This window comes from Culicoides brevitarsis, chromosome 1 (assembly GCF_036172545.1).
Source record: "Culicoides brevitarsis isolate CSIRO-B50_1 chromosome 1, AGI_CSIRO_Cbre_v1, whole genome shotgun sequence".
In the NCBI taxonomy this organism is placed as follows: domain Eukaryota; kingdom Metazoa; phylum Arthropoda; class Insecta; order Diptera; family Ceratopogonidae; genus Culicoides; species Culicoides brevitarsis.
In genome coordinates this window covers 16807931-16833532 of record NC_087085.1, presented here as the reverse complement: position 1 = coordinate 16833532, position 25602 = coordinate 16807931, and the positions used below count along the sequence as shown (strand labels likewise).

At 28.6% G+C, this 25602-nt stretch overlaps 1 protein-coding gene across 2 annotated transcripts in view; it reads left to right on the top strand.

The window, feature by feature from the left end:
- The window catches only part of LOC134832114 (teneurin-m), a 148079-nt gene that overhangs the window by 81816 nt on the left and 40661 nt on the right, over positions 1 to 25602 (top strand). For both annotated transcript variants that reach the window (XM_063846026.1, XM_063846018.1), the window contains exon 2: positions 8796 to 8975. In XM_063846026.1, coding sequence (XP_063702096.1) covers positions 8796 to 8975 — 180 coding nt within the window. The remainder of the gene's footprint in view (positions 1 to 8795; positions 8976 to 25602) is intronic.

Sequence of the window (25602 nt, the reverse complement as noted above, 5' to 3'; positions counted from 1 at the left end):
AAAAATCGATGAACGTAAAACATTACCATAAAAAATAATAATACTCTTGAAGAAAAAAAAAGTATATCCGTTAAATATATTTTTTTGAAACTGAGACAATTTTACAGACACACAGTAGCACACAGGAAGAAGAGTTGCCAGCTCGTTACAATGTTTCGTTTCGATATATTGAAAACGATAAAGATCTCTCCGAAAAAAAAAACGGAGAAGAAGATTTTAGAGAATTTTTTGTCCTCGTGCAATATAAATTTATAAGATTATGTGCAGTAATAAGATAAAGTAAAATACAATCAAAAAGTACTTTGAACGTGTTTATCTTCTTCTCATCCAATAATAAAAAGAGATTTACCTGAGACATGTTTGAGAGGCTCTACAGGAAAAAAAAAATGGTAAAAGGAAGATGAAAAGAGACTTTATAAAATAATAATAAAAATAAAATAAATATATATTTTTTTCTCGCCTAAAGTTCATATATTACCTTATCGCACACACGCATTTTTTTTACCGCATTTCGAAGAAAAAATGCGGTAATGAGCTCGACTTGTCGTCAGTTGATGGCAGTAACGCTATGCCCCAAAAATTTTTGTTAGTAATTCTTAAGTATTTGTGGATCCTGAAGGTCTCTGGGAACTTCTTTTGGTTTTGAGGTGTATAAAATTGTGAAAAGATCATGAGGAGTACGAAAATGTGAAAAGAGGAGTACTAAATTGTGAAATATGTGATTTTTGATAGGAAAAGTCCACAAATGATAAGGAGCTTAGAATTTTGAAGTGAGGAGTATCAAATTGTGAAGTGAGGAGTACAAAAAAGTGAAATGCGGTATAGTATATCGTTCTTTAGACGACTACTTTTTCTATTTTTTACAGGAAGATACAAATCGCGCACTTTTTTGCAGAACATCACGATTTCCTAATCTTCATTCGCTTTACGGCGATAAATATCGAACGCCTCCCAGTTTAAGCAGCTAGATCGATCTCTGTAATTAGTACGTTTCAATCGAACATAAATTTCTCGTGTGAGATGGAGCATTTTTTTGATTATCACCTATCTCCCCTCACTATTTTTTCTCATTACTCGAGTGCATTGCATGCGTGACGTGTAAACACTTGAAGCGATAAAATTCTGAATAATTTAACACACATCCACTGGTAATAATAGTTAAAGAGACTTCAATCAATGCACGTTAAAGACAATCCTTTTCTACCTTCAGCCGCATCGCAAGTCAGCGCAGAATTTATTGAGCATCGGTACATAATTTATGAACAAATAAATGGGCCGGGAGGTGTAATGTACATCATTATTACCACCAAACATTATTGTTATATATATTTTATTTTAATTAATTATACGAACGATGTTAAATACTTTATTCACATGTACCTCAACACCAAATTACACATTATTGAATAATAAGTATACAGACAACAACAACGGCAGCAGCACGAAAGAAAAGTGATAAATTAATAATAATGTTGGCTGCTATTTGTTGTCACACACCATCGTGATAGGTGGTAACTAGTTGTAAATAATGTGTTTCGTTATGATACGAGCTCTGATAGTGATGACGATGTCTTGTTCTTATTTTTTTTACTCGTACATTGTTGCAGTTTGTACACGTGCTGCTCCCTTTTTGCGCATCATCATCGTCTTCGTCGTTTTTCTCATTATTATTATTACTGTTATTATTAACATCGTTACTATTTTATCACACACACTCAATATAAACGACTCGACAAATTTTGCATAAAAAGCTTGGAGGAATTTTGATTTATTTAGGAGGCGTCTATCAATCCTAAATGGCATTTTAGCAAAACCATAAATAGATTTCTTGAACAAAAGAACCGTTAAGGTTATAAAAAATAAATTAAATATCTTGCGGTTTACATTAAGAAATCTTATTTTTAATAAATATTTAATTTATTTCCATAAAAATATTTTTTCTCATATTTTTTTTTTTAAAAAATAATGAAAATTAAAAATACATAAAAATAAATTTTTTTATTAAAAAAAATTTAATTTTAAAATAAATTTAAATTTAATTTAAAATTTAAAAATATTATTTAATTTTATTTTTTTTATTAAATAAAAAATTATAAAAATATTATTTAAAAATTTTTAATTAAAAAATATTTTAATTTTTTAATAATTTGAAAAATAATTTTTAAAATTAATTTAATAATTTTTAAAAATTATTTTTAATAATTAATTTAATTTTTTTAATTATTTAAGTAAAATTCATTAATTAATTAAAAATTTAATTAAAACTTTTTTAAAAATTTTTTTAAAAATTAATTTTTTAATTAAAAAAATAATAAAAATCAGAATAATTTAAAAAATAATTAATTTAAAACATTACATATTTAATTTTTTTTAATTTTAAAATATTTTAATAATAAAAAAAAAATTAAAATAAATAAATAAAAAAATAAAAAAAAATAATTAAATTTAAAAAAATTTTAAGATGTAACATTTTTCTTAATAGCCTCATCCTAAAAGCAGAAAAGAAAAAAAATATAAAATAATAGTGAATGCGTAAACATTTATTATTATTATTTATTCTATTTTGTTTACAAACACACAAATATAAATAAATTACTTATTTAACATACCAAACCCATTGCAGCGTCTATCAATGCAACATTATTATTTCCCATTATATTATTTATGTGTGTTTAATAAACCTTTTAATGGAATGCACCATAATCATATCTCTTTTACGTTTTGCACAATTAACGGTTTGATAATGAACTTTGCGCGCTGTCTCTCTCTCCGTTCGTGTGTTTTAGACAGAAAACTATTATTAATGGATGCGTTTATATGGCATGCACATATTCGAAATGAAATATTTAACAATAAAAGAACGAAATGCAATGCAAGGAAAATGCCTCGTCTCGCAGTCTTTATTATTATTATTATTTAGTTGTGGGTATATTAAAAAGGAATATAACTAAATTTATAAAAAGAATAGAATTTATTTATATATATGTTGCCTCAAAGGTGTATGTGTAGCATATGTGTGCTAGTTACAAGTCTTTAGGCAATCTGTTGAAAAATAGTGAAGTTGAAAAAGGTGAAGTTAACATAATATTTCAAATAGGTAAAATAAAAATTGTTATAACTATTCAAAAGGCGCGCATATTTCTATTCATTTTTGTTATTTATATATTTATTTATCATATACACAAACATATATATTCCTAATATGAATGAAAGACAGAACGTAACGTTTTAATGAACAATTGTACGTACACTACATTCATTTTTTTTTTTGAATCAAAAAGAAAGATTACTTTCATAAAATTCTCGTTGCCTCGTGCAAACTATTAAAACACAATCTGAAATATTTTCTATTATGCTGTCTCATTTGCTTGTGAAATAACTGATTTGTTGCCTCTTGCGCGTTCTTCTTCGTTCGGGTGTTTGATCTTTCCATTCTACGTCTTCACTTGAATGGCTGAATAGAAAAATGAGACCTGTTTTAATTAAAGTATAAATAATAAATAGTATAACAATTGTTAACGGGTTACCGTGTGTGGGTGCAAATCGTGTGTTGTGTGCTAATAAGAAAATTTTTTCTTTCGTCACTTGATAGGTTTAACTTTTAACACCACGTTTCACTAATTTTACATCTAAATACGACGACTCCCACTCTCAACTAATTATTTACGATCTCTTTTCTTCTCCAGCATTATTATTATATTTATATTTACGTACCTTTAACAAGTGATGACAAGACGAGAAAACGTCTTAATTCTCGCCAGAAGACGAAGTACTTGAACGATTTTATGACCGACGGTTTTTATGATTATTTCGATTATAATCTATCCTGAGCAAAACAAAGCGCAGGCAAAAAAAAATACGGAAAAAAACATATTACTCGGAGAAAAATATAAATATAAACGTACAAAAGAAAAAAGAAAGAGGCTAATACATAAAATTATCAAGAGGATAAGAAAGATTATCTGTGTTAAGAGGTTGGAGGTAATTAACTGCCATTCTTCTCGTTCAAGAGAGGCCATATAATCAACGAGATAAAATTGAGCCATTATACGGAGAACCAAGAGATAGAGAGAGTTTCTTGTCATGTGAAGCCATTTTATAATCCATTCACCTTGACCTTAGCTGAGCTGCGTTTCAAAGCCCTTATATTGAATTTTGTTCGCTCTTGAGTAACTTTATAAATATTTCACCGTTAATTTGTCTTTGGAACGAGATGTTTCACTCAATTATTAATTTTAAACCTCATCTATAAGCATCTTATATAAATATCATAAATATAAACCAAGTTAAAGCTCTAAATAGATAATAAAGACAAAGACGGAGCCAACAACAATAATTATAATAAATATGGTTTAAATCTTTGGAGCACGACCAAATATGTTTTTTGGAACATGTTACACGGATGTATTTGTGACATCATTGAGTAAATAGTTGCGGCAGCTTAAAACATCCATAAATGCGGATTAAAAAAGCGCGAAGATCCAATTTTTTATTAAATTATAAATAATTTTTTTTAGAGAAAAATGTATCGGATATCACGTTACAAAGACGTCCTTTTCTATTTTTTTTTATTAGTTTTTAATGGGAATTCATCTGGAACGTCTTTTGTTATAGACGAAGACTTTTTTCTTTGAAATTTGATAAGATGCTTTAAAGAATTTACTTTATTAATAAAATTTATTATTTAATAAATAATCATAGTCTTGGTTGAATTCACCATGAAAATATTTTTAAACAAAGCACGTCAAAAAGGGGAGAAAAGCAGCTGTTTAACGCTTCCTGCCTTGGTATGCCATGCCATTGCAAAAGGAAAAATTTAAATCGAACAAGTCGATACCAATCAATCAATCTTAATATAAATTACTGGTTGTGCTGTTAAAAAATTTAAAACTTTTATAAAGTTTTTTCTTTATGGTTGTTGAAAAAGAAAATTTTCCCTAAAATTCTTTTTTTAATGGAAATATTTTGTCAATTTATTGATTAATTAGATGACTTTCGCGATTTGGAATATTTTATCGTTTTTACGATTTTTTGATGCAAATAAAATGATTGCGTGTGAAATTTCATTTCAGAAAAACAAATTCAACACTTACTCGTATTTGCTTCCAGAAAAAAAAATTATGACTTTTCTATTTAAATTTTATGACAAACAAGAGTGTACTTTGAACTTGTTGTTTTAGAATATTATTTTAGAAATGTTCCTTCTTCTGTAGTAGTGCTCGAAAAAAAAAATTATTCAAATAATGTAAGGGTATATGATTAACTTTTGAATAATTTGGCAGTTTTCGAGTGTGCTTCAGAGAGCACGATGTTAGTGTGGAAAAGGTGAAGAAATAACAAACAAACGCGAAATGAGTGAGAAAATTTTTTCGCTTATCAAAATTATGATTATTATTATGGCTCTTTTGTTTATCATTTTTGTTGTTTTTTTTTCTAAATGGAAATTGTTTTTTTTTACTTTTCGTCGTAATTTTATTGTTATTATAATTTATTTTGGTAACCTTGATACATTTTTTTTCGGGTGTTGTACCAAGCTAAGCAAGTGTTGAAGCGATAAAGATTATATTTTAAAGTAGATTACAAAATTTAAATAACGGTTCAAGGGAACAAAGGTAAAGCATTAAAGTTATAGTATAACAACTTTCGTCCGTTGTCTTGTTTGTCATGATGATGAACATTTTCACTTAATTTTAAAGGTTTTTTTTCACGAAATTTATATCATGCAGTAATTAGCAATCTAAAAATCTTCATCATCTCCCGACTTCATAAAAAAAAGTCATCCGAGTGTTTGCATATTCCATAAAAAAAAAATAAACAGATTATTCTTCTTACTAACGACGACGAGGACGAACGACATTAAAAAAATATAATTAAAAATTCTTAACAGTACCACTTGTCCACTTTAGCTCATTAAAATCGGCTTAAATCATACTTAAAAAAAGATTCATTTTTTAACGTTGTTCCTTCGCACACATAAAAATAACAATGGGACTACTTTTTTATGCGACCAGAGATAAGGAACATTCTACCGGTCTCGGCTCTGAAGTTGTTGCCCGGATTATAATAAAAAATGAACCTTAAACATTTTTTCCTGTGATGAAGCTGATTACTTTTTTTTAAGAATATTTTATGAGCTAAAGTTGTTGAATCATTAAAAATATTTTTATTTTGTACTTTCAAGGGAAGGGAATCGTTGTTGCCAATCACTGACCTGGTAACATAAATAAATATCAATTTAAACACAATTATTATAATAATAATAAAAATATAAAACTAAACTGAAAAATCATATAATGATAGTCAAAGAAGCATAAAAAAAATACTTGGAAGAATATTTAAATAATACAAAGTCTCTTTTCTCTTTCGTTGTCTATTCACTGCATATGGGAGTGAATTCATGAATCATTGCACTATCATTATATATTAGTATACTCCACTTATTTTTCAAAAATAAACTTACAAAAGTTACGATAAAACTTTTTAATAATAATAAGTACACGCATCAATGTTTGTTTTCATCTCTCTATTTCACAACGATATAACTTGTGTTCTTTATTTAAATTACTATTGTATGTGTATGTTTTTCAATAATGTATAGTAATAATAAAAATAATGATAAATATAGAAGAAATAAAAAAAAAAATGAATATATGCAAAGGTTAGGCCATCGTGCTTTTAAGATGATATGCATGATACGAGTATTCGCTGCAGTAAAAGGGAGTCATGATATGAGTTTTTTTTTCTTCTACATCTTCCACTTGTACTAAACAATAGCTTCGTTCGCGGAGAGAAACAGAACAATAGATAAATGATATACAAAACAAGACAAATATCGGGTCAGTGAGGCGTTTTCAATTATGTTAAATGAATGTAGCATTGCACGTTTAGTATATCTACATATAACATGAGTTTTGTTCTACATTTTCAACGACACATGAAACAAAAAAAGTTAATGATCATCGTCATTGTGTCTTGGAGCAAGAAGAAAGAAAGTTTTTTTCCCAATCAAACCTATATTTATGACCAAGTACCTTTCCTATCCAAGTATATGGTACAAGAAATGACATTAAAATACAACAAAAACAAAGCAGGACAAACCTTTTTTGTGTTCGCATTCACATATTGGAACGAAGAATTAAAAACAATAAAAAATGTATTTTAATGATCCAACAGACGCATCATTTCGTTCTGCTATTTAAACTACACAGTAAAAAAATTACGTTTCGTAACGAGACGCGAAACATGAAAAATCACATTTTTGGCTTTTCTGAAGTTTATTGGTGACAAAATGATCTATTTGAGACAACAACAAACAATTTTTGAGAAAAAAATTTCAAAAATTACAAATTTATCCAAAAATTTAAAATATTGAATGAAATTTTTTTCACAAGGATTGTTTGTTGTCTCAATATAGATCATTTTTCACCATTAAAAAAATATCCACAAATTTACATTGTGGGGAATTTTGGCTTTTTTTAAGACTCTCAAGGTCTAAAGGTAAGACTCTCCAAAGCTCTCTTAGCAATTTGACACAAAAATTGCTAAGAATTCTTTGGAGAGTCTAAAAATCTGAAATTAAGGCCCTTGAAGGTTTTCTTAACAAATTAAATCTGAAAAAAAATCTGCTAAAAAAACTATAAAGGGCCTTAATTTCAGACCCTTACGGTCTTAAAAAAAGCAAAAATTTCCCTTTACTCATAATTTCTTCAGAAAAGCCAAAAATATAATTTTTCTTGTTTCGCGTCACGTTTTTCGTCGCGAAACGTCGATTTTTTACTGTAATAGACAATTCATTTGCGTGTCTCCATGAAAGCGCAGTCATGGTTATTTGGGTGTCAATTTCGAGTCGTTCATCATTCGAGACAAAGAGCATCTTTTGCACTTTACAAGCGTTCCAGTTCTTTGCTTTTTTAACGCATGCACTCACTCACCTTTTGTTGCATATATGCATACGAAAGCGACGTAATGATGCGAACAATATCATCCTCTTTTCACGCTCAATTTGTCACTGTTTCTTTTATTTCTCATCGTAAATTATCGTCCATCATCAACACCGAGAATTATGAAAGTAAGAAGCTTTCCTTAAACTTCCCAATTTTCCGCTTGCTTGGTCGTTTTAATTCATTAGAGCAATTAATAAGAATTTTTTATCGGCGTAATCTGCAGAAATTTTTCATACATTTGTGCAATTCAAGGGAATTCAATGCAATAAAGGGAAAGAAGCTACTTGTCTTGTGTGTTATTTTAATAAACGTGCCCTTCTTTTTTCATCAATAAATGAAGAGAAAAAAAAATTATAATAAAATAAAAACAATAACAATGCGAGGTAAAAACGAAGAAGAAGAAGAAGAGTCCACTCCCTTTTTCTTTTTCCTTCCTGTGATAAAATTTCATAATAATAAAAACCATACACTGTGACTCGGTTCCCCATTCTTTTAATAAAGAATGTTCAAGAGTGCTCGATCGTATAATTTTATCGAGTCGTACGTTGTTTGTTTGTATTTTTCATAATAACAATAATAAGAATATTCCTCCTTTATATTCAAAACATTGCAAAGATATGATAATAGATAGACAAATATCTGTCTTTATTGAGAACGACTGTACTTGTGTTATCTCTGCCTGGCATCACACATGTTACAATTTTATTCTGCTGCAAGAGTCTTCCTTCCTTCTTGCGTTATCTCGGAATTGAATATGAATATGTGCTCAGATACTTAAAAAAAATGTCGATATAATTCATTTTTTCTCATCCTATAAGAAAAAATTTCTAATTTATTTTTTTTTATTTTTAGGATGCTTACTTGAGGGACAAATGCCAACAGCTCCTCCAGACGTACCACCCCGCAATCCAACAATGAGTCGCATGAACGGTCGCGTCACCGGCAATCCATCGGAATTGGGTGTGGATTTTGAGCCATCGTGTCTCGTGAGGACACCATCAGGGAACGTCTATATTCCAAGTGGAAATATAAGTAAGTAAAAATAATTAAAATTTTTTACATCAGGAAAAAAAAGAAAATCCGGTGTCCTAGATACGAGAAAAAAGAAAAAAAATGCAACCATCTCATTATTTCCACACACTACAAAATTACGTAAAAAAAAATAATTAAAATAATTATGAATTGAGAAACTAAGACAGGAAAAAAAATGTGCAAAAGGGATAAGCCTTAAGCCGCCATTTCTAGGTAGAATTCATTTGTTGTCATTCAAGTTGTGATGGCACATAACGAAGCGGTTAAACAATAAGCGCGCTAATTAACTATTGTTTGACAGGCACGTCAGATAAAATGAGGTCTCATTAAAAAAAAATGATTCCTGTTAATTTTTTGTCGCCTTCGGGAAGGATTTTTTTTGCATTAAAATCTCTTGGTAATTTCTGACTCAGAAAAAAATTGACAACCCCAACAAAAAAGGGGGGATTCAGAAATTCCTCAATTAATGAATAAACATCCAACAGAAAATTAATGTTAATATAAACTTTGGAAGATAATAGAAAATAAATAAAACCTCGTCGTCTTATTATTGAAATAAATTGAAACATGATTCATACCTACGAGAAATCCCTTCATATTTAACATGCGTGTTATGATAAGACAAGACAAGAAAAAGGGACGCAACCCCCTCGCACTTTAGAAGACACAAGAAAAGTAATAAGTTAAGTAAATAAATTTTACGGGATTCTGCATTCCTTCGTATTTAAAAGGGAAAAAAAATTTTATCATATATGTTTATCTTGTTGGATAATTGTTTCAAATGTATTTTTGTTTACTCGTCGACATCGAGGTCGTTGTCCGATCACATTTTTGACGCAAATTAATTCATTCACGATTCACGAGGCTTTTAATCACATTCCAACCAATAAATGTCTTTAATTCCCTTCGCGCACTTACCTGCCTAACACGCTTCAACAAAAATTTAAATACTGTGGCACACCATTACCGAATTAAAATCCTCACACTAAAGACATGTCGACGTCACTTTTTCTTTCTTTGGCTTAAAAGATACTCGCTGCGATGTTAGATAAGACATTTTGAATATTTATTAGAAAACGAAGATGATGAAGAGAGGCTTGTCATAAACTTTTTCATACATTTCCGTCAACACACACACACACGAACGACGTGTACTCGAGAGAGATAAAATATGAATGAAATTATTTTTGATATATGTACTAATTTGAAAAACCCCAAAATATCTGACACACGAACGAACGTTCGTCTTCAAGACATTTGTTTCTCACACCACACACGGGAACGTATGTGAGCTCAGTGGAATGAAATGGAATATTTTAAAGGCTTTGAGGTTTCAGACCTTACCAATTTTCATAGCAAAATTTAAAAAAAAATTTTTTTGAAGAAAATATTTTCTTAAATTTCAAAAAAAAAAAAATACATAATTTTAAAAAGAAATTTAATTTTTACTCAAAAATATTTTTTTTATTATTAATTATTAAAATATTTTTTTTAAATTTAAAAAAAAATAATAAAATTTGGGAATAATTAATTTTTAAATTATTTAAAGTTTTGATTTTTTTTAGTAAATATTTTTTTTTTTAATTTTTTAAATATTTTTTTTATTTTGTAAAAAAAATAAATTAATTAAAATTTAATAATAAAATTATATTTATTAATTAAATTTTTTTTTTCAAATTTATTTTTGAATGAAAATTAGCTCTTATTCCATTAAAAGCCTTAAAAAACTCAATTTCTTCCCACTGAGTGGAAAAAGGTATTTATTTATGAACGAAGATACAATTTTGCCTGCATTGCATGTCTAACCTGTCTTTTTTGGGTTTTCTTCATACATAAATTTAATAGTTGTGTGATTGTGTTCGCATACCGACAAAATGTTTCTATTTAAATAAATTTTAGAATGTTTGATATTTAATGCCACACACAATTTGAATAATTTTCCCTCAACTCTCTCATACTACCTGTGTGTGAGAGGTGTCTGGAAGAATGTTTTGCACGCACGACGAAAGAAAGGCAAGACAGGAGAAAGGAATTAAATTAACGTTGGGCTCGTTAGTCGGAGATAATAAGATAACGACCGCGATAAATTAGAGACAAATCAATCACTAATCCTGCTCTCGATTAATTTCTCTTTTCACCCACAAAAAAAAGGTGCGCAAGCGAAATTTGCTACCTTTGCTTGTTCGGAGCCCGCGTTGTTTTGTGTTTAATCAAAAATAATGAAACATCCTTAAACAAACATAATTAAGGCAAGATAAATGGAAGTCATTCAAGTTATTTACCGCCGTATGCCGGATTTTCATTTCAATTTTCGACAACGACACACCGACGATGATGCTGATGATGAATTAAAATGCATTGAAGCGTTGCACACAGTGAAAAGTTCTAAACAACGAATTTCGCTCTCGCTTTAGCAAAAATCCAATTTCATGTGTGTTTAAATAAAGACATAAAGAGACAAAATAATTTTAAATAGAAAAGTTTGTTTGCGTGTCGTGTGTGAGTGGATTTCTGTGCGAAAAGACGACAAGAATTTGAATTAAACCTAGTGTAAAACCAGATATAGAGAAAAGTTTTCGTCAACTCTTGCTCGTATTTGAGTGTGTGTTTTATGCATTATTTACGCGATCTAGCTCATAGAACAGATTCTCATCAACAGGGATGATAAAAAAAATGTTAAAAGTCATGTTTTATGTACAAATGTGCCAAATATTGTATGAAATATTTATTAAAAATATATATATATATTTTTGGCAAAAAAATTTATTTAAAACAAAATAACTCAAAATATTTTAATTTTTTGAAAAACTTAATTAAATTTTAAAATAATATTTATTAATTTTAAAAATTTTTTTAATTAATTAAATTTTATTTAAAAAATTTTTAATTTTTATTAAATTTAATAAAAATTTTTTTTTTAAAAAAAAAAAATTTTAATTTAATAAATTTTTTAAATTAAATTAAAAAAATAATTTAAAATTAATAAAAAAAAATAAATTAATTAAAAAAAAAATTAAAAAAAATTTAATAAAAATTTTGAAAATATTTTTAAAGTTAATATTTTTAATTTAATAAAAAAAACTATAATATTTTTAATTTAATTAAAAAAAAAATAAAATATTTTTTTCGTCCCTGCTTATCGTCATCATCATCATCACTTTCGAGAGAAATAAAAGTATAGTTAAAAGGAGATACGAACCCGATGAAAAGATGCCAACACACAACTGGATAACATTTCATATGCTTGACTGAGACACAAACAGATTCATTCATTTACTATTTATTATCGAATCTACACATTCCACGTTCATACAAAATTTGTATAAAAAGCCTTGATGACACATTACATGCTCCGTGCCTCCGAAAAGAGAAACATGTAAATAAAATGTTTAACATCATCAGCTGAAATGGAATTGTATCTGTCATTCATTCATTTGTTTCTGCTCTGACATGTACAAAACATACATACAACTGTGTGTGTGCAAAATGCGAAGAATGATATAAATTAATTAAAACTCGGTAAACATTTTGCCTCAATTTCAACTTACATGAATTAATGTTTATATTTTTCTTGCGCATAAAGCGAATCTTTTGTCCTTATTCTTCGTGTTTCTTTGTGTTTTCGAGGATTAATCAATTTTTATTTGCACAACCACATCAAATATTCCTTTTTCGTCACAAAAGTCGTCAGATTTCAAGTTTTACTTTCTCAATCGAATGTTCAGTGGACCTGCTCCGAAGATTTCCAATTTATCGATCACTTAATTTCTTTTGCGACGAGAGAAAAGTAACTTGGACAAAAAAAGGATGAAAACCATCAATTTTGATTAAAAATAATCCCTCTTTTCCGACGAGTGACTACCCGAAATAAAAAAAAAAGAAGAAGGAAAAAAGTTATTTATAGCAACAAAACGATTTCTTCTATATTTTTCTTTGATTTGCCTATATTATATTATTTTATATATATGCCAGTGGCAAAATTCTTACGATATGAAAATACTTTTTAAAGTCCCGCACCAGCAGCAGCACGAACGATATTGGGATCAATATTTCTGCATGAACGGATACACAAGTAGGCATCCAAGCACAATTTTTTAAAGAAAATAAACTTCCATCGTTCTTTTTTAATATGAATAAAGGGATAATCTTGTCTGATATCATAAATACTTTTTTTTTTCGACGAAAAATTCCGATTTTAGTGTGGAAAATTTACAATAAAAGACGCGAAAAATATTTTTGTGAGTGGCGCAGTGAAGTGTGTAAGCAACTTTTGAAATCGAAAAATTCTTTGTCATCCATTTTCCCCAAAGATTTCTTGTAAAAGAGTTACTTCGATCATGATATATCTCTGTTTTGCGGAACAGAACGATAAAAATCTAAATATTTACATAGAAATTTATTATTGCTAGAAATCGTATCCCGACGATGATGCATGTTGTTCATGTTCTAGTTTTGCAGTTATTATTCCCAATTGCAGATCAATGTGCAAATACAGACTTTGAGTTTATTTTTCCGAGCAAAGCTTTTTATTGAATGAGAAACCTGAATTTGGGCGCCATCCATTAATATTCCCTTCCCCTATAATGAAAAACCAGCGACCCCCTAATTTTACGATTTAACCTAAAAATGAAAAGGGAATTTTTAATATAATTTCAAATTTCAATAGAAACTCGTGGAAATAGAAAAAAACCGTCCAGTGGGACAAAAAACAACAAAAAAAATATTCTAAAAATTCCGAAATTTTTATTTTTTTGGAGAATTTTTTTTTTTTAATAGATTTTTCCAAAAAAATAAAAATTTTTTATCAATTGTTTTTTTTTTTGTATTTCCACGAGTTTCTATTGAGATTTAAACTGAAATTAAAAATTATTCTGATAAATTCAAAACGTCATTAATGGATATCGCCTTAAAAAAAATAAATTGATTCACAAAATCTGGACTAAAGAGAAATAAATTGATCAACAAGGAAAACTTTTTCTCATAAAAAAATAAAAATTTTATAAATTATAATTAAACAAAACATTTTGCATTAAAATTTGAACAAAACTGCAAATAAAAGAGGATAACTTTTCCACGATAACTTTTAATTACAGTAAATACAGCATTAAAATGCAGCGCGTTATTTAATGCATTATAAGCCCGCTTTTGAGCTCCATATTTGTTGGGAATTATAACTCGAGCATTTATACACGTATCATGTCCCATTTTCTGTTCTGCTGAGACGTACCGCGTACGTGAATGATTTTAATTCTGTGATTTATGATTAAATTCAACACCAACTCACTACGCATCGCCTTGCTTATGTTTATTTATGGGCTCGATATTTTCGTATAAATTATTAAAAAAAAACTCAGAATTGCAATAAATAATACGAAAAATAAAATTCAAGTTGCAAGCAATCAATATATGCTGAATGAATTTTACCGGAGTAATTTTAATTGAACAATTTTCTGACCGCTTTAAAAACAAGAAAATATCTGATTTCATTCATTTTTCGTCGTCGTCGTCGTCGCGGTAGGAGGATGATGCGGTACATGTGCGCGAAGAACCACAAGAAGCGAAATAAATACAAAATGAATCATGATTAAAAATTGCACCGTATTAGATTTCATTTCAATTTTAATTTATAAAGTTCCACGAAGGAGAAAAATGAATTTTGTTTTGTTTTTATCTATGATTGCCTCGAAATTAACGGGATTCGGATAACATTTATGCCCATTTTGCGCGCCCGTTCGTTAGACACAGTCGCAGGATAACTCGAACGCGCGCGCAACTAATGTCCGTCATTTATCAGGTAATTTAATCGCTCCATGGGCGATGCACACACAGAAAATAAATATTAAAAGTACTTCCTCATAATTATTGTCATTAACAACATCCAGCAGTGTGCGGATTTGTTTGTTTGTTCAAGACGCGAGTTGTTTATTGCCGCATTTCGAGTAAAAATGTGTCTCGAAATACTTGCAATAAATTCAAAACGCAACAAAATCTTGTTAATTTCGCTATATTTTAATTACTACTATTATGGCCTATTTAACATAAAACATGAATTTTATGGGCGTATGTAAATTCCGGCGATAACGTTGTCTTGTGTCTCTTTGTCTTTGCCTTTGTCATAATTTATTTAGATCATTTTTTGTCGTACAAACGAAAAAAAAGAAATAATAATAACAAAGCGGCGACAATAACGAAGAACGACTTGATGCAAAACAGAAGCAGATTTATTTTAGTTCATATGCACTATCGCCTATTTATTAATGTTCCCTTATATATATTTATACGCTTTTATGAGAGGAATCTGCATGATGATGTTGGAAATTTATTATCTGGTAGTTGTCTCATATGTATGTATTATATTAAAATAACATCACAAAAAAAATATAAAATAAATATATTTATTCATTAAATAGTCGTCGTTGTCGTTGTTTTCGCTTCTGTTGTTGTTGTCGTGAGCAACATGTTACAAATAATGCGTTATGTAAATGCTGATGATGATATAAGACAAAAAAAGAATAGTTTTAAATATATTAAAGAATTTACAATAAAATTCTAAAATATTTTTTTCTTTGTTAAAAAAATATATGTTGAGGAATTTATAAGATTTGACCGAATTTGCTCAGTTTTTTATAAAAAAAAAAAATAAAATAAAAATGAACATTAAGATATAATAGAAAAATAATACAAAAACACTCATCTGGCCATTATGCAAATGATTTTGAATAATTTTCTTCAACACAAAATAAAATCACTACTGATTTAATAGTTTAAAGCTTCTTTTTTCAATTTGTCTCTTTTTTTTATTAAGATTTTTTTTATAAAATGTTTTTTTTTGTATTAAAAATGTATAAAAAGAAATGACGATCATTAAATGAACATTTTGATAAAAAAAAAAAAAAAATGGTCGCGCGGCAACTTATCGACCTAATGAGTGTCAAAGAAGATGAAAAATAGAGCAGAAAGTAAATAACATAATAAAATTAATGATGACCATTAACTAGAACATTATTGTCTTCAGTATTTTTGGTCTTATTGTTCGTTACCTTAATTCTACTACAGTAGCTTGATTTTAAAAATTTTTAACGCTTTTTTTTAAAAATAAACGAGTCCGGTTAAAAATCCATTAATTACGATCAACATCAAAATATTTATTTTTTTATTCTTCATTACTCACTCAAAGTTCATTTAAATTTAATTTTAATTCTAACTCGTTAGAAAAAAAAATTAAACCGATTAAAAAAATCTCTATTGTTAAAAAGCAACAAAACGACTGACATACACATAATGAGATGCCCAAGCCGCAATTAAATTGATAACAAATCACTTTTGTGGCGTGCTTTGGGGATTAACAGTCATTTAGAAAACGCAGCGACCAAAAATACTCGTAAAATTACGGTGAGCCGATGCAATTTGCTGGCAACAATGAGTGGCTAGTTATTATTAAAAACAAATAAAGGATTACGTTTTAACGATAATATAATAATTGGTTGTCCTAGTTTTACGTGGATCGAGTTTACCTTCGCATGGATTGCCATTTTTAGTGGGAAAACCAAAAAAATATATAAAATAAATAAAAATGCATAACAATGACATTCGATCGATCTTAATTTGAATTTATTTTGGTATGCATTGATTTCAGTGGCAACATAATTTACAACAATTGGTGCGGGAACAAAAACAATGAACAAGGAATGTTCAATGATAGATAAATACGAGCCTTTTGTTGATCAACAGCTTGTTTTATTTTTTTTCGCATATAAAATGTATAAATATGGAACACAAAAGCGCGACTTGTATGGATTGCCGTTGACAATGACTTTCATAAAAGTTTATCAAAAATGGTGGCAGTTCTTTCATGCGAAATGTGCAACAAAGCGATATTATTGTTGCGATTTTTTTTTTCGTTTTTGCATGAATCGCGAGCAAACACCTTTCTAAAAAATGCCATTTTTAGCCGCAAGTCGTGTGTATGCAAATACAGCGAAAAAAGGGAGGCTAGAAATATTATTCTAAATAAAATAATAATAAATGTTACAGTTAACGCCAACATAATTTTCAAGTTCTCCCTATATTTTGCGCGCGGCAACAGCAGCAGCAGCGACACAAACTTTGCCGTCAGACTTGATTGTTTAATCGATTCAAAATGCACATTTAAATATTTAGGTAGGAATTTAAGCGCACGATTATTGTTTCTCCGCGCGAGTTTTGCTGTGATTGTTTGCTGCATGCAACAGTCAGCGTGCCAAAAATGATACAAAATGTGGCACAATTCTTGTTAAGGCAAAAGTTGGTTTCGTCGCCCATTTAGGCTGATGCAAAAGTTGAAATGTTTTAGATTTCTTAGTTTAATGGAAGAAAAAAGGTCAAAATTTCTTTAGAATTTTTAATAATTTTATTTAAATATTAAAAAAAGAAATTCAATATGAATTTTCAAAAAAAGTAAAAAAAAATTAAAATTTAAAAATAATTAAAATTTGTCAATAAAAATAAAAAAAAATAAATTAAATAAATATTTAAATAAATTTGTAATTTATTTTTTAAAAATTTGTTTTTCCGTTAAAAATTTTTAAATGTATGAAAATATTTAATTTGGTCTTATTTTGAATGAAATTTTATGTTATTTATATTTTTTCAATATTTTTTTTCAATATTTTTTTAAAATATTTTTTTAAAATGTTTTTTAAATATTTTTAATTTTTTTTTAATTTTTTTTGAATATTTTTTTTTTATTTTTAAAATAAATAAATAAAATTTTTAATTTTTTAAATATTATCTTCTTGCTTCTCTTTAAAATTTGTCATCAAAAAATTAAATTTAATTAAAATCATTTTTAAAAAATATTTTTTTCATTACTGTAACGGCCTAATGTACATTTTATTTAGGTCGTCTTTAATTTAAAATTATTAGAAAAGACAAAAAGAAATGCAATTTTGATGATGACGAAGCTTTAAGAGAGGCACGGGCAAAAGAGAGAAAGGAAACAATAGAAATGCAACTAAACAAATAATAATAATGTAGTTTGTGCAATTTTATTTTTCTTTGGTTGCTTGTTTATTAAATTTATTTTGTGTGGCTTTTTCACAAAAAAAAAAGAAAAATAAAATATTTTTATTTATTTTTGTAAAAAAAAAAAATAAAAAAAGGAAAAGCTCTAAAATTCACTCACAACGAAGCGCACTTGACAAACACACAAAATTGAAGCAAAAATATAGCTCAAGACCATATATTATATTTTCTTACGTATTATATGCCAAAAGAACGGCATTAAACATAAGACAATGATATTATTTAGAGAATAAAATAAACAATTTTGTGTGTTATTTTTTTCTTCTTTTTCTCTCTTTACGAGAAGAATGCTTTCTGCTGTTTCGTCTTATTCTTCATCTCTCGCTTTTTTTTTGTAGTAAAGCTCAGTTGCTTATTGTTATTTTACATTCTATTTCTTCTTTAAATATACAATGTTTATATTTTTTGGGCTTTAAATAAAATTCTCTGTAGCAAAAAGGAAAAACGAAATATTTGTCTTCTTTGTACGGAGCACGTGCAGACAAACAATGTTATGTTGCATATTGTCTTTAAAAGTGAGGCAAAACGAGACCATAAGACAAATATCACTAGAGTGGATAAATCTTTTTTGCTCTAATTTTCAATTCTTGGTCGTCTTAACTTTTTTTTCTACTGTTTCCTTTCGACACACAAACGACAATAAAATAACATAATATTTTTGTAGCTTCTTGAGTGTCTTTTTATGTTCCATAAAAAAAATGTTGCTACAATAAATTTAACGTAAAGTACATAAATATTTAAACAACAAAAAAAATGAGTTACATCAAAGAAAAATCAGGACATGGTCAGTAATTTGTTGGAGATAAGCTTCTTTGTAAGAAAAATTCTGCCCAACAACTTACATTGTCATTTATTTGTCTGGTTTTGCAGTGCGAAAACAAAACCAAAAAAGAGCTTTTTCCACAAAATGCTCAATTATTTATGTGTTTTTGTCTGTTACATCAAAAAAAAACTCAAGATTCTGTATTTTGTAACAGAAATTATCATCTAGGGTGGTTTTACACTATCATTTGTGGCTTGTTTCATGTCCTGTTCGTGTTTTTTCTTCACTCGATTGTTTATGCAGTTGCTCCAAGTAATGAGAAAAATACGAGCGGAAATTAATTTTGAGCATATATAATTTTTATTTTAAAATAATAATAATAATATTTCGAGATGATGATAAGAAAATGTGTTGCGTTGTGTTGTTTTGTGGTTGGTAATAACAACAAATGTTTTATCTCCACGTTTCTTAGTCTAGTTTTTATTTCTTTATGGATTTTATGTGCGATATGTACATGTCGGAGTGCATTAAATATATCTGTGGATTTTCTGTAATAAGAATAATAACTCAAAAAAAAACATGGAATGAATTTAATTTATGACTTTTGATATGAGCGGCGCACAAGAACCAATTTTATGTATTTATAATGGAACTCATAAATCTATATTTATATTTATTTTGTGCAGTATGGTGGTTTTTTTCGTCTCTCGTATTTATTCTTTAAACTTTTTCAAAAGAATTTACTAATTTTTATTTTTTTTTCTCTTTTTAGGTAAGTCATCAAAAAAATTTTCATTAATAACTGAAATTGATGAAAGGATGGGTGAGCGAAAATTTTTTTCAAAAAGTCTCAATAAGCAATAAAGCTCCGCAAAATAAATAATCGCCTTAGAAACTAGAGCAACATGCAAATATTTACATAACTGCGAATTTCCCGAGAATTCCAATGAATATGAAACGCACATCCCGACAACAGTCAAAAGGTTAAAAGCAGTTAAAAATATTGCATATGCACTTTATTTGAATGAAACATGATGATGACGAGTTCATTTCCATCAAAAGATCTCCCATTGAAATGGATGTTGTTTGATATTTTTTTTCGAGGAAAAACTCATCTCATCGTCATTTTTTATGTAATGGAAAAAAAAACTATCTCATACAGTATTCATTATTTTTTGTACATTTTTTTTTTCAAAGCAATGATACGATGATAAATTGCTTAAAACTATGAAATCCGCTTTCTTTCACTTTTTCATCGTTAAAATGGAATCAATCATAGGACGATGTTCAATCCTAACATAATGAACCAGTCTTTGATCTCACATTAAAAAAAAGGAGAAAAAGCGAGTTTTTATCAAACGACGAAGAAAATACTCGAGTAGTACTCGACAAATTGATTACAGAAAAAAAATTATGCTGTGAAAAAGGAAACTCATTGAAATTTTTCCCTCTCATCCTCATTATTTTGTGAGGCAGATGACATTAAAGGCATCACGAGAGTTATTGATTATCTTATGCCGAGGAGAAAAAGAGAAGCCAAAGTTAAGTGCAAAGTTGTTGGATGTTGTTGGTGTTTCAATGGCACTTATTGTTTGTAAACATCTCCTTTTTACTTCTCTAGTTTCTATGTAATTATTATTATTATTACATAAGCTGATGGCATAGTTAACGATGATGATATGGCGTTTGCTGCTTAAAACTTTATAAATGTTGCCCTAATGGAAGAAAAATGGGTGAGATTGATAGCTTGAGAGATCAAATTGAGTTAAAGTGACCTCTTGAGTAAATTTTCGGACCTATTAAGGGATTTGTTTAACTTATAAGGAATCAATCTGATCTTATATAGGATCAACTTAATTCAAATTGGAATTGGTCATCCGTAGATCCAAAAAATGAATATCTTTAAAAGGTCAAATCAAGGTCAAATTGATCTTTTAGACAGATATCCTGAAAAAAAAAGATCAATTTGACCTTGAATTGACCTTTAGTAGGAATTAAGTTATTAGATCTGTGGATGACCAACTCCAAAGGGCATTAAGTTGATCCTTTGACCTTAAAAGCTCAGATTGATTCCTCAAAAGTCAAATTAATCCCTCAATGGATCCAAAAATTTCCTCAAGATCTCAATATGATCGCTTAAGGAATCAATATCACCCGTTTTTCATCCGTAGAGCCGTAGAGACAAAGCCATCGTAAGAGTAGAGCAAAGAAAACAAGGAATGACAGTCAACTTTGCGTATTTACATAAAATTTATGTGGAACACACACAAACACATAATTAGCATGTAATCCTTGAACTGTCTTTTGCATTAGTAACCTCTTTTATGCCGTAAATTAATTAATGACTTTCGTTCGCATTGTCTTACGTTCGCATAGGGCTTCGCGATACCTACCTAGCGCATTTGACTAATAATAATTGTAATCTCAAGTCATTTATATAATCATAATAAATTACTTGACACACGTTTTTGCCTTTTAATCAATTAATTTTGCCTCCTTGTCTATACAAATAGTGACAACAACATTAACTGTCATGTACATATTTTCGATTCATTATCTCTCAATTGATAAAAAAGTTATTGGGCACATTAATCATTACAAGTTGGCTCTTATTGACAGAAAATTTCTCTGTGCTGCAGTGAAATAAAACAAAAAAAAATCACAACTTTAATTTCCACTTAATTGCTTCTCTAATTATAACTACAGTCGTAATTTTTTTTGGCACTAAAATAATATTTCCTCCTTTACTTCAGTAACAATCAGTGCCGACCGCGACAATAACAGCAAAAAAAAATACAATTTTCCTCCCTGTAGAATGCTTTTTAATTTCCCGTTAAGTGTTTCGCCATCAAAAGCACGTAAAAAAAAATTGTGACCCCGTTTTTTCACACACAGCAAAGCATTGGGAAAAAAAACCTTTGCACACACAATAAACAAAGCATTTTTAATGAATGTTGGGGCTGACTAACTTTTGTATTTAAAAAAAATAGTTTTACTTTTTTTTTCAGTTGAAGGGCTTCCCACACCCTTTTAGTGTGACTTCAATTGCAGGATTGACCGAAAATAATCTGAACTGAAAAAAAATAATAATATAAAGAAGGAAGCGTTGTTGTTTGGTTAATTGTGGTGTGAAAAAATTTAATTAAAAAATTTGTAATAAAAATTCCTGAGAGCACAGATTGGCCGAGTTCCCAGTAGTAAGAGAAAAAAAATGTAGAACAATGAAAAAAAAATCAATAACTTCAGCGAAACAGCAATTTACTCTCGTGCTCTATTTATTGTTTAATTTTTTCATTCTATTTATATGAAAAAAATGATGAATATTTCATGTTGTTAGACGGAATCTGGACTGATGAAACGAATTCTAAAAATTTAACGTTCTTCACATCAACGTTGAGCAAACAAGGGTTGCTACTGCGCCAAATATTTGAAATAGAAATTAAAACGCTTCTTTTGTGGTTTCGGTCTGTCCAGTCATCGTCTAGAAAAGCTAAATAATAAATGTAGAGAAAACTACACTTTATCCTTTTTTTTCGAAAAAAAAAACCTAATCTACACTAAGCAAAAAAAAATCGACCTTTTTCAATTTAGCTTTTCGGGCTTGTGCGTTCAAAAAGCATCAAGAAGAAGATTAATGTAGAAAAAAAGGCACACCACATAACACATTTAAATAAATGAATAAACGCAATATTTACATTTAAATAAATAAAAGCCATGGAAAAACTAAAGCCACATCCATTTAATATACGTTTTCATTTTTTTTTTCAGTTTTCGTTCGTCATTCGTGTGTGTGTGTGTTGGTACCTAAATGATAGTGAGAGTACTTAGATACGCCTGGCCTAACATGTCAAAAGTTGTTCCTTTCACATTGAAAAATTAACATATCACTAACAGGAACATATACGCACACACACACACACACGAGTGAATTTGCATGATGCTTTCTTTCATTTTAACATCAATCATGCTAATGAGGCCATTTTTTTATCATCAGCATCCAGAGAGACTGCGTCTCATATATACGTTAAAATTTGAATAAATGAATGTTGTTCTCTTGATGTATTTTTTATATTTTACTTTTTTTTCGGAGTTATTCAAGGCAAGTGCTTTGAACTAAATGGGCGTATATTTAACAGAAGCCTTACGTTAATTCCATTCAACTTGAGCCAAGCATGATGAACATGCTAAATTTATATAAATAGCTTTTAAAGTCATTTAGAAAATTAATTTTTATTGATAATTATTCACTCAGCTCGAAAAATTTTAACGAAAGTTTTCGGCTTTGATGCGATGAAAATCTGCAAAAACGTCAAAATAATAACAACAGAGCTAGACTCCCCAAAGGCATTTACTTAGTTAAGCACACACAGACACACTAATAACAATATTTGAGTAAAAAGCATGAAACACCCTCGCTTACACACACACATGTGCCATCGCCTTATATTGTTTAATTTATGAAAATTAAATAAATTAGCACATGCAATTAAAATGCAAATTTCATGCACATACACACACACGGAACTTTTTCCTTCGCTGGTATCGTACAACGCCGACACATAACTTTGATAGATTTTGATTGATTTTCCACACAACAACAAATATTTTGCATACCAGCTTGACACCGCAGACAACTTTTCATTGTTGTGCCTTCGAATATTTCATGCGAACAAAAATAATTATTACTTTCGAGCTAATAATGCGATTTAAATGTGTGGCGGCTTTCAGTGCATCCACATGCAGAATATGAATATTAATGCCGTTGAATTAATATTTGTCATAAATTGTGGCAGTTTTGCGGTCGAGTAAGTGTAAACGAGAGAAAATAGATTTTTGAGTCCTTGTACTTTGAAGGGATGTGAAAACTTAACTTGACTTAAACTGAAGCTTAATTGACTTAAGTCAAACTTAAGTTTTAAGTTTTAACTTAATGGACTTAAAAAAGCTTACAAGACATGAAGTTACGTTTAAAAGACTTAAACATAAAAAAACTTAAAATTAAACTTAAACACTTAACTTTGTCAAGGAAAAATAAGTTCTGAAATCTTTTGACTTAAAAAATTTTGCCCTAAGCTTAAGTTTTAAAATAAGTCAAAATGTAATTAAATTTTCAACCAAATTTTGGAAAAAAAAATTATAAAAATTTAAAATATATTTTTAAGCTTAGGTGACTTTTATTTAAGCTTAAGTCAAAGTTCTTTTAAATCAAAAAAAAAATTTTCACTTTAACTTAAGTTTTAGCTTAAGCTTAAATTTAAGTCAAAATTTTGGCATGTAAAAGAACTCAAAATCTATTTTTACTTAATTTAAAAAATTTGCTGGTTTTGACTTTCGACTAAATTTCGAGGAAAAATATAATTTTTCTTATAAAATTACTTTAAAAATTTTAAAATAAATTTTTAATTTGACTTAAGTCTTAATGACTTAATTTAACTTAAACTTAAGTCAAAAATGGATTTCTTCTAATTTTTTTATTAAAAAAATTTTCAACCCTGAAACGTGCATTCACATATTTCATGCAAAAGGTTGAAGGTAAAAGTGCTTAAAGGAAGGAAAAAGTGTGTGGGTTTTTCTCTTTTCTGACATTTGACGTCATTCAAGCCATTACACAGATTATACCGCCACACAAAAAGCCACGATGAAAAATTCATCTCTTTTCGTTTCGTGTGTGTGCAACTGGCATTCTAATAATAAATTTAATAATAAAATTATTTTATTTTCTAATACATGATAATTAATTTTGATTGTACGTTGGAGCTGCAAGTAGCAATAATTATCCCTTTTATTTCCATTTCATGTGCAATATTGCCACCATCGGTATAAATAGCTCTCGTAAATTAAGTTATTTAGGATTTTATTAACAATTACTGGGAAAGTGTGTGTGTGCCGCAGCCACTATTTCCATTGTGTGTTCGCATTGTACGAAAATTTTAATTAAAACAAAAACAAATATGCTAACTGGCTAGAACAACAATTTTAATTGATTCGAGTATGTTGGTTGACTTTGTGCACACCGCACAAGTCAATCTTTTTTACTCTCACACGTAATTAAAAATAATTTATCATAATCCCGCAAAAGCTGATTATTGCATGGTTTTTTTCACAATTCATTCATTTATAAGTCAATTTGAGCTCATTAAGACCGTAATTCACTCAATTTTTTCCGATAAAAAGTGAAAATCGAAGGAAAATTAGTTATTCATCGGTAAACTATGAAATTTGCATGAAACGAGACAAAATAAAACAAATTATTGATGCAACATCCGTCTGTCATGGTCTACGAATGGCACTTTGTGTGCCCGTCTGGTACATGTCCTGCATCCTGAAGCAATTAAAACTGCATATAAACTATTATTGACAATGATGTCACTCACGTAAACATTGCAGACAATAAATAAATAATGTATATTAACGCATCAATGAAGCATGATCGGCCCGTTATGCATGCAAAAAAGCCACTCGTGCGCCCATTTGTGTCTCGTTCAAAGTAATTAATTTACCTTTTTTGTGTATGCCTCGCATAAAAATCAAATTTCAATCAATTCTGCTGGGAAAAAAATATATTTTTCGAACACAAAGGACTCCAGACGCCAAAATAAATATTGAATTAATACAATTAATCAGACGAGCAAATAATTTTTGGAAACAATTAAAATACTTGAAAAATGCACAGAACGCAAACAAAAAAAAACTAAAACAAATAATCATTATCATTTTTACTAAAATTTTGTTTGAACAAGTAATGCGATTTCTATCAAAATTCTAGTATCAATTACTAATAATCTCGAGTTCTATAAATAA